Here is a 13,394-nt window from a genome sequence, read left to right on the forward strand (position 1 = left end):
CAATCTCTCTCTCCTCCCTCCCCCATCTCTCTCTCTCCTGCCTCCTTCCCTCTGTCCCTCTCTTTCTCTCTCTCCCTTTCTCCTTCCCTCCTTCTATCTCTCCCTCGCTCCCCCCATCTCTCTGACTTTGTCTCTCTCATCATAAACTGACTTTTCCTACTGGGACATCTTAGAAAGCAGAGTGAACCCCCTCCCCCATGAATGGAGGAATCTAATCAGCAAGCCAGAGCCAGAGCCCCCCCCTGCACCGCATCCAAAAATCCCTTCTAAATATAGGCCACCACCTGCTCCACACAGCACAGCTTCTTCTTATACACAGAGAAGAAGCCCAGCTGCAGGCTGAAACATTTCTGCTGCAGGTACAGGAAGCATCATCTGTGGAGTCGGCGTGATCCAAGGGTTTAGATGTAGCCACATAGTGTCCTGGCCCTTTGCTCCTGGTTCCAAATGGCTCCCCAGAATGACTGGATCAGTTCACAACTCCACCAACAGGGTATCAGTGTCCCGATTTTGCCACATCTCCTCCAGCGTTTGTCATTTCCCTTTTCTGTCTTACTACCTTAATCCCGGAGATCCCTGGAAGATTTAAGGGGGTTTTTTGTCTCCACAATTTGTTCTGGCCTGTTTTCATGCACTGCTGTGGGTTTGTTTCCCATGTCTGAGTCTGTGTTTCAATAGCAAGACTGAGAAAGCAGGACTTGGAGTTCTTCCAATTAACACAACCCTCCTGTCAATGTGGGTCCAGCCAGCTTGTTTATTTTGCTGCCTCTTTGGTGGCTTCTCCTGAGTGACAGATTCTGACTTGGGAGTGAGAGCCCAGATGGAGGGAGCCCTCAGAAGGCTGGGACAGTCTTTGTTCCCCGCAGAGCAACTTCTCCCGCAGATTAATCCTCTTGGAAGCAAAGGAGCTCCTTTGGGGAGCAGAACAGTCTCTTCCACAAGCCGCCAATCGCGGAGGCTCCAAGACAGACAACTTGCTAAGACTCCTATTCATTAAAAGGGGCGCCGGGGAACTCGGATTGGATCAGCGACGAGCACAAAAGTCTCCGTGGTGCAGAGAGGGCTCTAATGATTGGGAAACAGGGCCAGCTTCCACAGCAATAGGGAAATTGGATAATTAGGGGAAATACTAACTGTTGGAAGTCCCTCAGAAAAATTCTTAAGATCTCAGGACTGAGGAAGGCTCCCAGCCCAACCAGGCGTGACCAAAAACGGGCCTGTCTCAAGGGTGTGTTGAGAGTCCCAACTTGTTCTCCCAAATCCTACAGTAGGACTCAACTTCCATCACTTTCTTTTAAACTCTTTCCTTCTGTTTTGGGATTAAACTGTGCATTGGTTCCAAGGCAAAAGAGCGGTAAGGGCAAGGCAACGGGGATGAAGTGACATGCCCAGGGTCACACAGCTAGGACGTGTCTGAGGCTGAATTTGAACTCAAGACGAGTCTTCCTGACTCAAGGCTCCATGCTCTTTGCACTCTGATACTCCCTCGTTGCCCTTTTCCCTTTCAGTTTTACACCTTCCTAGTAGAGTTTAGGTAAGGAATGATGCCAGTATTAACATTCAGAGGTGAAAGGGCACCGATTACAAGAGGCTTGGGTTATTGGACCCCACAGTTGCTCATCCAAGAATTCCTGGCACCTATTCAGGGAAGGACCTTGATATTATTTATGCCATTACTAGCTGGTACAAATGATGGGGATATCTCATCAACATTTTCAATTTTCTTTTTGCTAACTATAAGACAGACGTGACAGATTTGAACATAACAGGTCTCCCACAGTCTGGGAATATAACAGTGAAGCCCCTTAAGAGCCCCCAGATTCTCCCCAAAGTTGGACTCAGTTCTTCTTTTATAAAACAAGGATGCCCTTCCGCAGCCAGCATGGCCTTTTCCAACTCCTCTTCCCTGTATCAGCAGAACAAAGACCAATGATCAGTAGAGATGTTTTAGGAGACTCAAGATGATGTAACTATACTTTTTCAAACCCTGATGTAAATAGAAAGAACCCTTCCTCTGTGCTAACACAAATGGAAGCCTATCTCAGAATTATACCTTTGTAACTCTTACATGGCCATGAGACCCTGGGCAAGTCACTTCACCCCGTTTCCTCCATTTCCTCATCTCTAAAATGAGCTGGAAAAGGAAATGGCAAACCACTACAGTATCTTGGTCAAGAAAACCCCAAATGGGGTTACGAGGAGTCAAATATAGCTGACAATTCAATCAGACTTGACTGAATAACAAGAAGAAAAACATTAACCAGTCAGGAGACATTGTCACCAACGTCCATGAACCTCAGCAAATTATATCAGACACTCAATGAATTGTCAGTGAATCCCATGTACATAACAATGACTCCTCATTTTTCCTGGTTTCAAATAGATGGCACACTTATTGCTTTAATTAAATGGACCTTATTATCTTGACTCATAATTATCTTTCCACCTTGTATTCAACTCTGCAGTAATCATTGTACTAAAGTATGCTCTAATATGGTTCCCAAGGATATTGGACTAGTTGGGGCCATAAGCAAGAGTATGTTCAATGCTATAAATACTGACTTGTTCTTTGGCTTCCATAATCTTGCTTTCTGATATTAGATTATCTGTAGATAAAACTGATTCAGGGAACAATTGTCTCCCAAGAACCAAAGGAGGGAATTGTGAAGTTGTAATCAGTCATTTTGTAATTGTTTTCTTTTCATTTATTTACGTTGTAGTTTTGCTCTTATAAATCATAATAGGTTAAGAAGTGTATAGGTAACTCTGAAAGGGGTTGAAGGACCTTGGCTCCAGCCAGTTTCCCTATTCTGGCAAAGTTGAGCCCCTGCAGAGCTCAGCTGATGAGCTAAATTCCTCATACCTATTTAAAACCTTATTAGAGATTGAAATTATAATTACTCCATTATTCATAACAGTTACATGGGGCTAGGAATGCCTACACCTTGAATACTCTAATCTATTAAAGTTTCTCTAAAGGTCCCCTATTGTCAGAGATATTATACAAGACAGATTTCCATGTTGTTAATGGAAACTCTTCTAATACCCAAGCCAACCAGAAAGCATAAATGTCCATGTTCATCAATGTTATATTCCTGCCTCAGACCCTTTCTGGTTGTGTGACCCTGGGCAAGTCACTTAGCCCCATTTGCTAGCCCTTGCCTTTCTTTGTTACTAAGACAGAATTAAAAAACAAACAAGCAAACAAACAAAAAAAAAACCACATGTTCCTCAATCTGTGATGTGTGTTTCTCATTATGTTCCCCATTTTTATATTCCTCAGTTATGCCTATGAAAATGCTCTCTGTAAGCTCCCAACAAGGTCATTGTGCCAACTGAGGTGGTCTTGGATCTGCTTCATTGACAAATTGCAACCATTGCTAATAAACCAAGCAGGCTTGAATTCTGCTGCCTCTGTTTCTCCTAGTCACAAATTTCAATGGAAACAAATAGATGTTACTTATCATTTTAAGGAAAGCTCCACTTATTCTTGTGATTCCTAGTGTTTTTTCAAAGGAATGAGGGTTGTATGTTGTCAAAAGCTTTTTCTGCATCTCTTGACATAATCATTATTTTTTATATGATATCACACAAGATAATTTTGTTAGATTGGCATGGTCAATTATACTGATTATGTTCAATTGACCCAGCCTTGAATTCCTGTTATAAATCCAGCCTGGCAATAATGTATAATTTTTGTGATATATTGTTGTAATTTCCTTACTTGTATTTTATTTAAGGAAATTGGTGAACAGTTTTCTTTCTCTGTTTTGGCCCCCCCTGGTTTAGCTATTGATTCCATATTTGTATTATAAAAGGAATTTGGGAGGACTCCTTCTTTACCTGTTTTTCCCAATAGTTTATATAGTATTTGGATTCATTGTTCTTTAGATGTTTTGCAAAATTCACTTGTAAATCCAACTGATCCTTGGATTGTCTTCTTAGGGACTTCATTTATGGCTTGTTCAATTTCTTTTTTGTAAGACAGCGTTTCAGTAACTTCCCCTCCCTCTCCAACTTATCCGTGGCTTCAGTTCCTCATGATCCATATGGGAGACTAGGCAAGGGTCTCCTTTCTCTGGACTGGAGTCCAACCCATCCTGACAAAGGAACCACTCTTTACTGCCTGAGAAGCAGGTCTCCGGTCTCTTCTCTACACAATGTAGTAGAAAAATAGCTGGATTTAGAGCCAAGAGATCAGATTAAATCCTGCTTCAGATCCATGTTAGCTATGTGAATGTCAAAGAAATAGTGCTTCACACTGTTAAAGCCAAGTCCTAGAACAAGAACATTTGTATTTATTTACAAGTAACCTGTAGGGAGTTTCTTGGCCCATGGTGTCCCAAGAGCCCTGGGGAACAGACCAGACTAAGCAGCTATGGAATGTTGCAAGAGGAGAAAAGTCATCCCAAGAGCCCTCTGGGTATTTACAGGCCAGGAGAGAGAGCACATTAGGTCAGGGCCCCAAGGTGTCCAAGCTGAATTATTGTAGTAACTCGTAGGAGTCCAAGCATATATTAATCTTAATATTATTTTAGGGGGTGCTCAAAAAGCTGACTCTTGTATTTCTTATGATTGGTTTCGGTAACCTTGAGTTCAATTGAACTTCAGCCTTGCCAAATTCCTAGCCCTTCCCTGAGTCTACACTCAGTTATCTCAGTACCAATAGCAATCAACTAGCATGTGTATCCAGCAAACTTAGATACCTCAGGCCATAGGGATTCCTGATCTAGGCGTTATCTACATCTATTATTTTAGGTTCCAGCAGTTTGTATCTCCTGACGATGACTTTGTAAAGTCAATGTATCAGGCCACTTGTCTAATGATCCTTCTCCCTTTCCCCTATATTGTTGTAACCCCAATAAAAATACCAGTATGGCGGCTAAGCGTTAAGCTCTTGACCACCCGAGCTCTGGACCATCAAAGCTCTTCACCATCAGAGCTTCATTCCAGTGAAGCTCTCATCCACCAGAGCTTACTCGTTGTCTAACTACTTCATGTCAGAACTTTCTTTGCCTTTGCCTTTCTTCTCTCTTTATGCTCTCCTTCCCTTAGACTTGAACTCGCAACCCATTTTTCTCTCAGTCCCTGGTTCCCCTTTCTGAGTGTTTTACCCACCAGGAACTTTTGTGAAGTTGGTGAACGTCTTCAGAACTTCTAGAACAAACTCATTGGAGAAGGAAGCTCATCTTTCCTCCCATCTCTGTCTATACTCTGCCAGGAGGAGGAGTTGGAAACCTGCTCAGTTTCCCTCAAGAGTAACTATGGGCGAATGTTTTGAACTTAAAAAAAAAATACCATTTATATAGTGCTCTAAAGCCTAAGGTAGGTCTTACAAATATGATCCCATTTGATCCACATAGTACCCCTGAGAAGGGGTGCTATTATTGTCTCCATTTTACAGATAAGGAAACTGAGGCAAGCAGCAGGGTCACTTCTAAGTGTGACAGGGACAGGGACAAGGACATAGATAAGTGACTGAGGCCAGGTTTGAACTCCTGACTCCAGGTCTGCTGTGCTATTCATTGCCCCAGATTCACAAGCTGCCCTTGTATAATAAATCCATGGGCCTGTGACTGACACCCCACTCCAAGGCTGTCTTAAGGAAAGTCTTTTCCAACTTTAAAGCTCTATAAAAATGTGAACTGGTAACAATATCATAGTTATGATCTTCTTTGGGCCTCAGTTTCCTCATCTATAAAACACAGTTAGACTAGGTGATCCCTGAGGTCTCTTCCAACACTAACCTTACTGTGATTCCACGATCTCTAGATTCAGCGCAGATTTGCCAATGACACCAACCTCCAAGGACTAGCACTGAATGCCGGACTCGGGATGCACAATGCTCTTGGCAGGCTAGAGCCTTGGACTGAATTGAACATGAAATTCCATGAGAGGAAATGTAAAAACCTTACAGTGGTTCAAGAAATCAACTCCCCAAGTACAAATTCAGAGAGGTGTGGTTAGGCAGTGTGTGTCTGAAAAAGACCTCGGGGTCCCAGGAGACCACAAGCTTGATGTGGGTCATAGAGGGTTATTTCCATCTTGGTCCTCTGCCCCACTCAGAAGGGCTCTGAGATGTGGAAGAGGGTCCAGAGGACAGGAATAGGAAAGGCTCCCAAGATCAGGCCCCAGAAGGAGTGCTCAGAGGAGCCACGGATGCTCCGCCTGGAGAAGAGATTAGGGGGGACGTGGCTGCTGTCTGCGGGGAGGGGGGAGTCAATGAACCAGTGAAGGATGCACAGTCTGGAGCTGTCCGAAGGGGAGAGGGGACAGTCCCTGCCCTCAGGGAGCTCACAGAGAAAGGACAAAGAGGACGGATTAGCCCCCGAGGATGAAGCTTCTTCGGACTTGGGCAGCGGTGGCAGAGCTCTCCCACAAGGAATGGGTAGGTAGTGAGCTCCCCATCCCTGCAGCTCTTCCTCCCAGCAGGGGCTGCCGCCGCAGGCAGGACCTCCGGGTTCCGTCTCTGCAGGTAGTGAGCTCCCCGGGATCCTGACGGGGCGGGCAGGCTGGCTGGCGGAACATCCCTCCGGCTCCTCTCCGGATCCCTGGCCCACAGAGCCGGCTGTTGGTGGTTCCCATGACAACAGAGGACGCGTGGGCTTCTATTGGCTGCCGGAAACGCCCGTCAGCTGGGTGGCCGCCCGGGTTGGTCCTCTCAGGCCGCCGCCCCGGCCCCAGCGCCCATGCAGCCCCGGCTCCGACCTCCCGCCCAGCTGTCCAGGATGATGAGTGGCCACAGCCGCGGCCTGGGCCACGGGGTCCGCCCTCTGGGCAACGTAGCCGAGAGGAAGCCGGGGCCGTGGGGGGACCCCTCGGGCTCCAGGATGAGCCAGCGCCCGGGGCCGTGGGGCCTGGCCCCCACCTCCCGGCGGCCCTTCCTCCTGGCGCTCCCGGAGAAGAAAGAGGCCGAGAAAGAGAGACAGAAGGAGCCGCTGAGGATTCGGAACTGGGAGAGGAGCGGCCTGGGGATAGTGCTTCAGGTCAAGCGGGGTGGACAGCTGGGCCACTGACTGCCCCGGGCAAATGGGAGGGGCCTTTGACAGAGGGGGAAACTGAGGCCCAGAGACTGGTCTAAAGCCATGGTGGGAGGGGGCGAGCCAAGATCAGAAGCCAAGGCCCCCGCCTCCAGAGCCACGGAGGCACCCACTAAAGGGGGCCCAGGACCAGCAGAGCTGGGGGACAGAGGCCTGGGGGAGGAGGGGAGGCTCAGAGAACTTTAATGGCTTCATTTGACAGAAGGGGGAACTGAGGCCCAGAAAGCATGAGCTCCTAAGGGGCAAAGCTGAGCCCCGAGAACTTCTGGCCTCAGTTTCCTCATCTGTAAATGAGAGGATTGGAGGTTGGACTCTAATGACTAGGGCTCTACCCTGGTCTAAATCAAAGCTTCTTCATTTACTGATGGGACCACGAAACCCCAAAGAGTGCAGAGGGTGCCCCCCCCCGCCCCCCTGCCGAGAACCAGAGGCCCTCGAGCCTGCCCCGCCTGGCTCCCCAGCAGCCTCTCCAGGCTTCCTTGACCAGATGGCCAGAGGATGTCCTCAGTCCTGGACCCTGTGCTATTGCTTTTCCAGGGCGCTTTGCCCAAGACTCGGGGCACCAGCTCTGCCTTCCCCCTGAGGTACTCCCTGCTGAAGGAAGAGGATGATGATGACATCAGTGTGATGGACGGTCCATCCGAGGGGGCGTATGACACAGAGAGTGAAGGAGGATCCGACTCTGACCTAGAAAGGGAAGGTAACCGAGGCAGACGGCCAGGCCAGCTCCCAAGGACCCCCACACTGACCAACGGAAGAGCCCGCTGGGAATGCTGGGCCTGGAGAAGCTTGGGGATGGAATGGCCCATCCTTCCATTGTACCCATGGGGAAACTGAGGTCCCAGGAGGGGCATATCTGGGATTTAAACTGAGCTCTGAGACTCCTCTGACCCCACAGCTATCCCAAGACCCTCTTCTGTCTCCCTCAGTGATCTCATCAGCTCCTGTGGGGTTAATGATCATCTCTAGGAAAATGATTCCCAAATGTCTCTATCCAGCCTAGTCTTTCTCCTAAGCTCCAGCCACCAACTTCCTATTGGACGTTTGTAAGAATGAAATCTTATTGTTTCCAGTCAGCAAAAATCATCTCCCTCCCCCCCCCCCCCCAGCAAATAGAACCAAAGCAAGACAACAGCCGCGTTACATGGGGCAAAACAGATTCTGTGTCGGCCACATCCATGAGGAATATATAGAATATCTACTCCACGGACAAAATAGCTAACACAGATAGAACATTACCTCTGCTATAGACTCAATACATATCGCATGTACATAAAACATATTATACATAATAGATGTAAAAGAGATCAGCCTTCTCCCTCTCTATTGGGAGCCGGTTTCTTCATGAATCCTCTGGAATCGTAGTTGGTCCTTATGCAGATCAGACTTCCTCATTCTTCCCAAGGTGTTTGACTTCACAATATGGCTGTTCCTAGGCACAGTGTTCTCCTGGTTCTTCTCTCTTCCCAGAGTTCTCAGAAACCATCCCCTTCCTCCTTTCTTACGGCACAATCACAGGCCACACTTTGATCATCCCCTCAGATTCTCCTTCTTTGCTATCTTGAAGAGAGCTAGAAACCTTTTGGCATGGCCCTAGAATTTTGCTTATAAACAGTATCTCCCTTAATCTTGTCTCCCTCAGTTTTCCTTCTCTCCTTTCCCTGATTTTTCCCTGTTACAGGAAATGTATTTCTGAGTGTGTGTGTGTGTGTGTGTGTGTGTGTGTGTGTGTGTGTGTGTGTGTGTTTTCTCCCCTTCTTTGACTTATTCAGATGAGAGGGAGATTGAAATGTCAACCATCCCTTCTTCTTCTATGCTTGTATAGGCTTCTACATGAGCACCCACTTTTGTGAGATAATTTTCCTTGCTCTTCCTTTCCCCCCTCCCACTTCAATATATTACTCTTCCCCTCCTTTTCTATTCTTTTCTTTCTTTCTTTTTAAAAAACCCTTACCCTCTCTTTTAGCATTGATACTAAATATCAGTTCCAAGGCAGATGAGTGGTAAGGACTAGGCAGTTGGAGGTTAAGTGATTTGCACAGAGTCACACAGCTAGAAAGTGTCTGTGGCTAGATTTGAACCCAGGACCTCCCACCTCAGGCCTAGCCCACTATTCCCTGAGCCTCTTAGATGCCCCTTTCCATTCTTTTCTTAAGATCAAGATAGAACAGAACCACTCTCAGGCCTTGTCTAATCACACTCTCTCTGATCTCCAAAAATGTTAGGGTTCCGGAGGATGCAAATATCAGACCCTATCCCGAGTGACCACAGACCTCTCTGTCTTTGTGTCAATCAGGACTAGACAAATGACAAACCATAATTTTTTTTCTTATATTTCTCCATCAGGTTTGATATGATGTATTTTCTAGATGCTTTTTAGAGGAGATTTGGTGAGGATCTTGCTGCTTCTTGCTGTTCTCAGTTTTGCCTATTGGACATTTTGAAGTGGATATTCCAATAAGCATGGAAAACTCAACCTGTCCAAAACTGAACTCAATCTTTTCCCCCAAATCCTCTCCTCTTCCTAACTTCTCTATCATTGTCAATATGGTCAAGGGCTCCACCATTTTCTTAATCCCCCAGTCTCATAACCTAAGAATTATCCTGGACTTCTCCCTCTCTCTCATGCTCCATATCCAAGATGGTGCCAAGGCCTGTCCATTTCACCTCCGGAGCATCTCTTGTCCATTTCACCTCTGCAGCATCTCTTGTCCATTTCACCTCTGCAGCATCTCTTGTCCATTTCATCTCCACAGCATCTCTCATCAATTTTACCTCTGAAGGATCTCCCCAAAACTCCCTTTCCTCTCCTCTGACCCTGTCCAGGCTCTGCTGCAAGCACTCATTCCCACACACACTATTGCAGTAGCTGCTGGGCATCTGCCTGCTCAGTCTTTTCTCTCCCCACTCAGGATTTTCCTGAAACTCAGGTATGACTATGTCACCCACTACTCAGTAAACCCCAGTGTCTCCCTTTTGCCTCTAGGATCACACTATTTGACTCTTAAAGGTCTCCATGGCTTAGCCCCCTCCTACCTTTCTAGGCTTCTTGCTCCCTTCTGCATCTTCTGCCATCCAGCAGCACTGACCTCCTTGGTGCCCCTCAAACAAATAGCTGCAAATAGGCTCTGCACCTTTGAACTCTGTGCCCCACCCCTGGAATGCCATCCCCCCTCACCTCTGCCTCCCAGCTTCCTACAGAACTCAGCTCAAACCCCACCTTTTAGACGAGGCCTTTCCAGGCCCTCCCAGGCTACAACAGCCTCCCCTCTATGGTTGCCAGACATCTTCCCTGTAGGTACCTTGTTATTTTCATGCTATCTTCCCTATCAGACTGTAGAAAGCTCCCTGAGGGCAAAGTGTTTTCCTATTTCCCTATCCCTGAAGGGATAATGTGGAGAATGTCCAGAGAGTCAGAAGTCCAATCTGAAGAGATAGTACCAAGTCATGTGAGAAGAAGAAATGCTCATTTCTGACCAGAAGATTGTCCAGAGCAAAGATTGGGGCTCAAGGAGGCCTTCCTGTGGGGGGAGGCAGTAGAGTGGGGCTTTAAAACCTGGGGAGGACTTCAGAAGGCAGAGGGAAAGAGAGGGCATGCAGAGCAGAATAAAGGGGGCAAAGGCCTAAAGGTGGGAAAAGGTGGAAAAATCCAGACCCATCCTGGTCAGCTGTCAAACACAGATCCTGGAGCTTTCTCTCCCACAGGGCTGTTGGGCTGGAGTCTCTGGCTGCTGAAGGGAAGCCCTGTACCCTAGAGTTTCTCTTCATCACTCAGCCCTCATCACTTTTTTTTTAAAACCTTTACCTTCCATCTTAGAATTAATACTAAGTATTGGTTCTAAGGCAGAAGAGAGGTAAGGGCTAGGCAATCAGGGTTAAATGACTTGCCCAGGGTCACAGAGCTAAGACGTGTCTGAGGCAATATTTGAACCCAGCACCTCCTGTCTTTAGGCCTGTTGCCACCCAGCTGCCCCTCCTTGTCACTTCTTGTCTAGACTCTTCTAGTAGCTATCTCCTTTTCTCCAAGGCACAGCCCTGCCCCCAGTCACTCCCCAACTCAAAGCCCTTCCATGGCTTCTTAAAGTAGGGGCAGGGGCTGTGCAGCCAGGCCCAGGTCCTTGCACACAGCAGGTGCTTAATAAATGTTCCTGGGCTTGCATGGAGGCTAAGTTAGAAATCGGGGAGGTTTTGGGGGGGCTTGGATGTCACACCAATGATGAGAAGGGGTGCTTTGTTCACTCTGACGCCTCCTATCTCTTTCTCCTACAGAGCCCGGTGGGCCATATGACCTCACAGGCAGGTCGCAGTACCTGTCAGCCTGTGAGGCCTACGGAGTGGTGCCCATCTCCTACTTCCTCCACCACATGCACGATTCTGAGCTCACGCTGACGCACCGCGGCCTTGGGTCTCAGGTAGAAACATGCTGTCCTCCTGCTGAGTGTAAGCTCCCAGAGGGCAAGTACACTTGGCCCAGTGCCTGGCTCTGGCCGCCAGCACCTTGGGGAAACTGTGGCACGATGGATAGAACCCTGGCCTTGGGCTCAGGAGACATCAGCTCCAGCCTTGCCTGGCTCTCCCATTAACTCACTGTAGGACCCCAGCTCGGGATGAAGCAGGCATGCCCTGTGTTCTGGTCCCAGCTTGGCTATTTGCTGGCTATGTGAGCTTAGGCAAATCCCTCCCCATCTCTGGGCCTCCCCTTCTTTCTCTGAGAAGATGGTTTAGAAGGTTTCCCATTTCCCTCTCTTAGCCTCAGTTTCCCTGTCTGCAAAAAAGAGGAATCAGGGCCATCTGATCCCTAACAAGCAGCAACTCTGGGTCTCCCCAAGCAGGGGTTCAAGTAGTGACCTTTCTGAGATCCCACAGGCAGCAAAGTGCCTACATCAGAACTTGAATTCAGGTCTCCCGCCCTCAGTCCCTCTGCCCCCAGTGCCATCACGACTGGCAGGCCTGTGTTGCGTTGCAGGGGGCCCGGGCCCTGGCCTCAGCCTTGATATCCAACACCTCCATCCTGAAACTGAATCTGAGTGACAACTGGCTGAATGACGACGGGGCAGTGGCGATCGCTGGGATGCTGAAGGAAAACTGCTTCATCACAGGTGGGTGCTTGAGCCCACCTGGGTCTGTTAAACATTCCGGCCCAGATTATTATGGCCATTTTACAGATGGGAAAGCTGAGGCTTCCTCAAGGTGATACTACCAGCGTGTGTCAGAGCCAGGCCTTACACCCAACTCTCTCTCCCTTGGCTGAGTAGCTGTCTCCAGATGTCACTCAAGCCTGAATTCCCCATGCTCTGCCTCAGTTTCTGTTGACCCTCAGAGGCCCAGAGATCTGGCTGTAAAAGGGACCTCAGAGGTCACTGAGTTCCTTTTACAGATAAGAAAACTGAGGCCCAGGGAGGTCAAGGGACCTACCCAAGGTCACAGCAGTAATCATTAGAGGTGAGATTTGAACCTGGGTCCTCTCACTCCAGAACCAAGGCTCTCTCTACTGTATAACACTGCTTTCTGCTGGCTCAGCATTCCACAGGCCTCCTGGGGGGGGGGGGGGCGCCTGCCTCCCACTGAAGGGCTGGGAGTCCTGCCAAGCCCCTACGGGGCTCACACTGTCCATGGGAAGAGGGAGCACAAAATTAGAGTACAATGTTAGGGACACATACATAGCAAAGACATGTGGCCAAGGCCACTCACAAGCCCTTTCTGTCCTCAGAGAGTCCTCCCTGAGCTCTGCTCCCTTCCCCTGAGACCCAACATCTCTACAAGGCTGCTCAGGTAGACTCCCAGGGTCCAGGCCTCTCCAGGCTTGAGTCTCACCTGCCAGGTTAGCTCTCTGGCAGCCATGACGAGCTCTCTTCTTTTCTTCCAAAGATTCTGCTACTAAAATCTTGACTCTCAGTAGCCAGTGCCAGCTCTCTTCTTTTCTTCCAGAAATTCTGCTGCTAAAATCTTGACTCCCAGTAGGCAGGATCAGCTCTCTTACAGCCATGGCCAGCTCTCTTTACTCCATAGGTCCCATGCCTTGAAGCTGCTTCTGGTCTTAGCTACTCTTTGTATGTATTTGTGTAGGTAATGCATATCTCTACTCAAACTATCCTTTAAGGATCATCTGAAAACATGGCCTTCCTTCAGCCATTGGGGTTGCCCATTTCAAATCACTTGGAGAAGGCATTCACACTTTGTAAAGGGATGGCCAAGTGCCAAACATTAACCTTGACATCTGAGATTTGATGAGGTGGGAGAAAACTAAACCCTCCTTACAGAGGAAGAATCTGAAATGCAAAACTGTTAAATTATCTATCTATCTATCTATCTATCTATCTATCTATCTATCTATCTATCTATCTTCCTTCCTTC

The 13,394-nt window shown here is 48.1% G+C and overlaps 1 protein-coding gene across 1 annotated transcript in view; it reads left to right on the forward strand.

The window, feature by feature from the left end:
* The first annotated feature begins 6,728 nt into the window (after positions 1 to 6,728).
* The window catches only part of LRRC74B (leucine rich repeat containing 74B), a 12,192-nt gene continuing 5,526 nt past the window's right edge, over positions 6,729 to 13,394 (forward strand). The window contains exons 1-4 of the mRNA XM_044658909.1: positions 6,729 to 6,986; positions 7,578 to 7,740; positions 11,310 to 11,452; positions 12,007 to 12,139. Of these exons, the coding sequence (XP_044514844.1) occupies positions 6,729 to 6,986; positions 7,578 to 7,740; positions 11,310 to 11,452; positions 12,007 to 12,139 (697 nt within the window). The remainder of the gene's footprint in view (positions 6,987 to 7,577; positions 7,741 to 11,309; positions 11,453 to 12,006; positions 12,140 to 13,394) is intronic.

The sequence above is a fragment of the Gracilinanus agilis genome, chromosome 1 (assembly GCF_016433145.1).
Source record: "Gracilinanus agilis isolate LMUSP501 chromosome 1, AgileGrace, whole genome shotgun sequence".
Lineage (NCBI taxonomy): Eukaryota > Metazoa > Chordata > Mammalia > Didelphimorphia > Didelphidae > Gracilinanus > Gracilinanus agilis.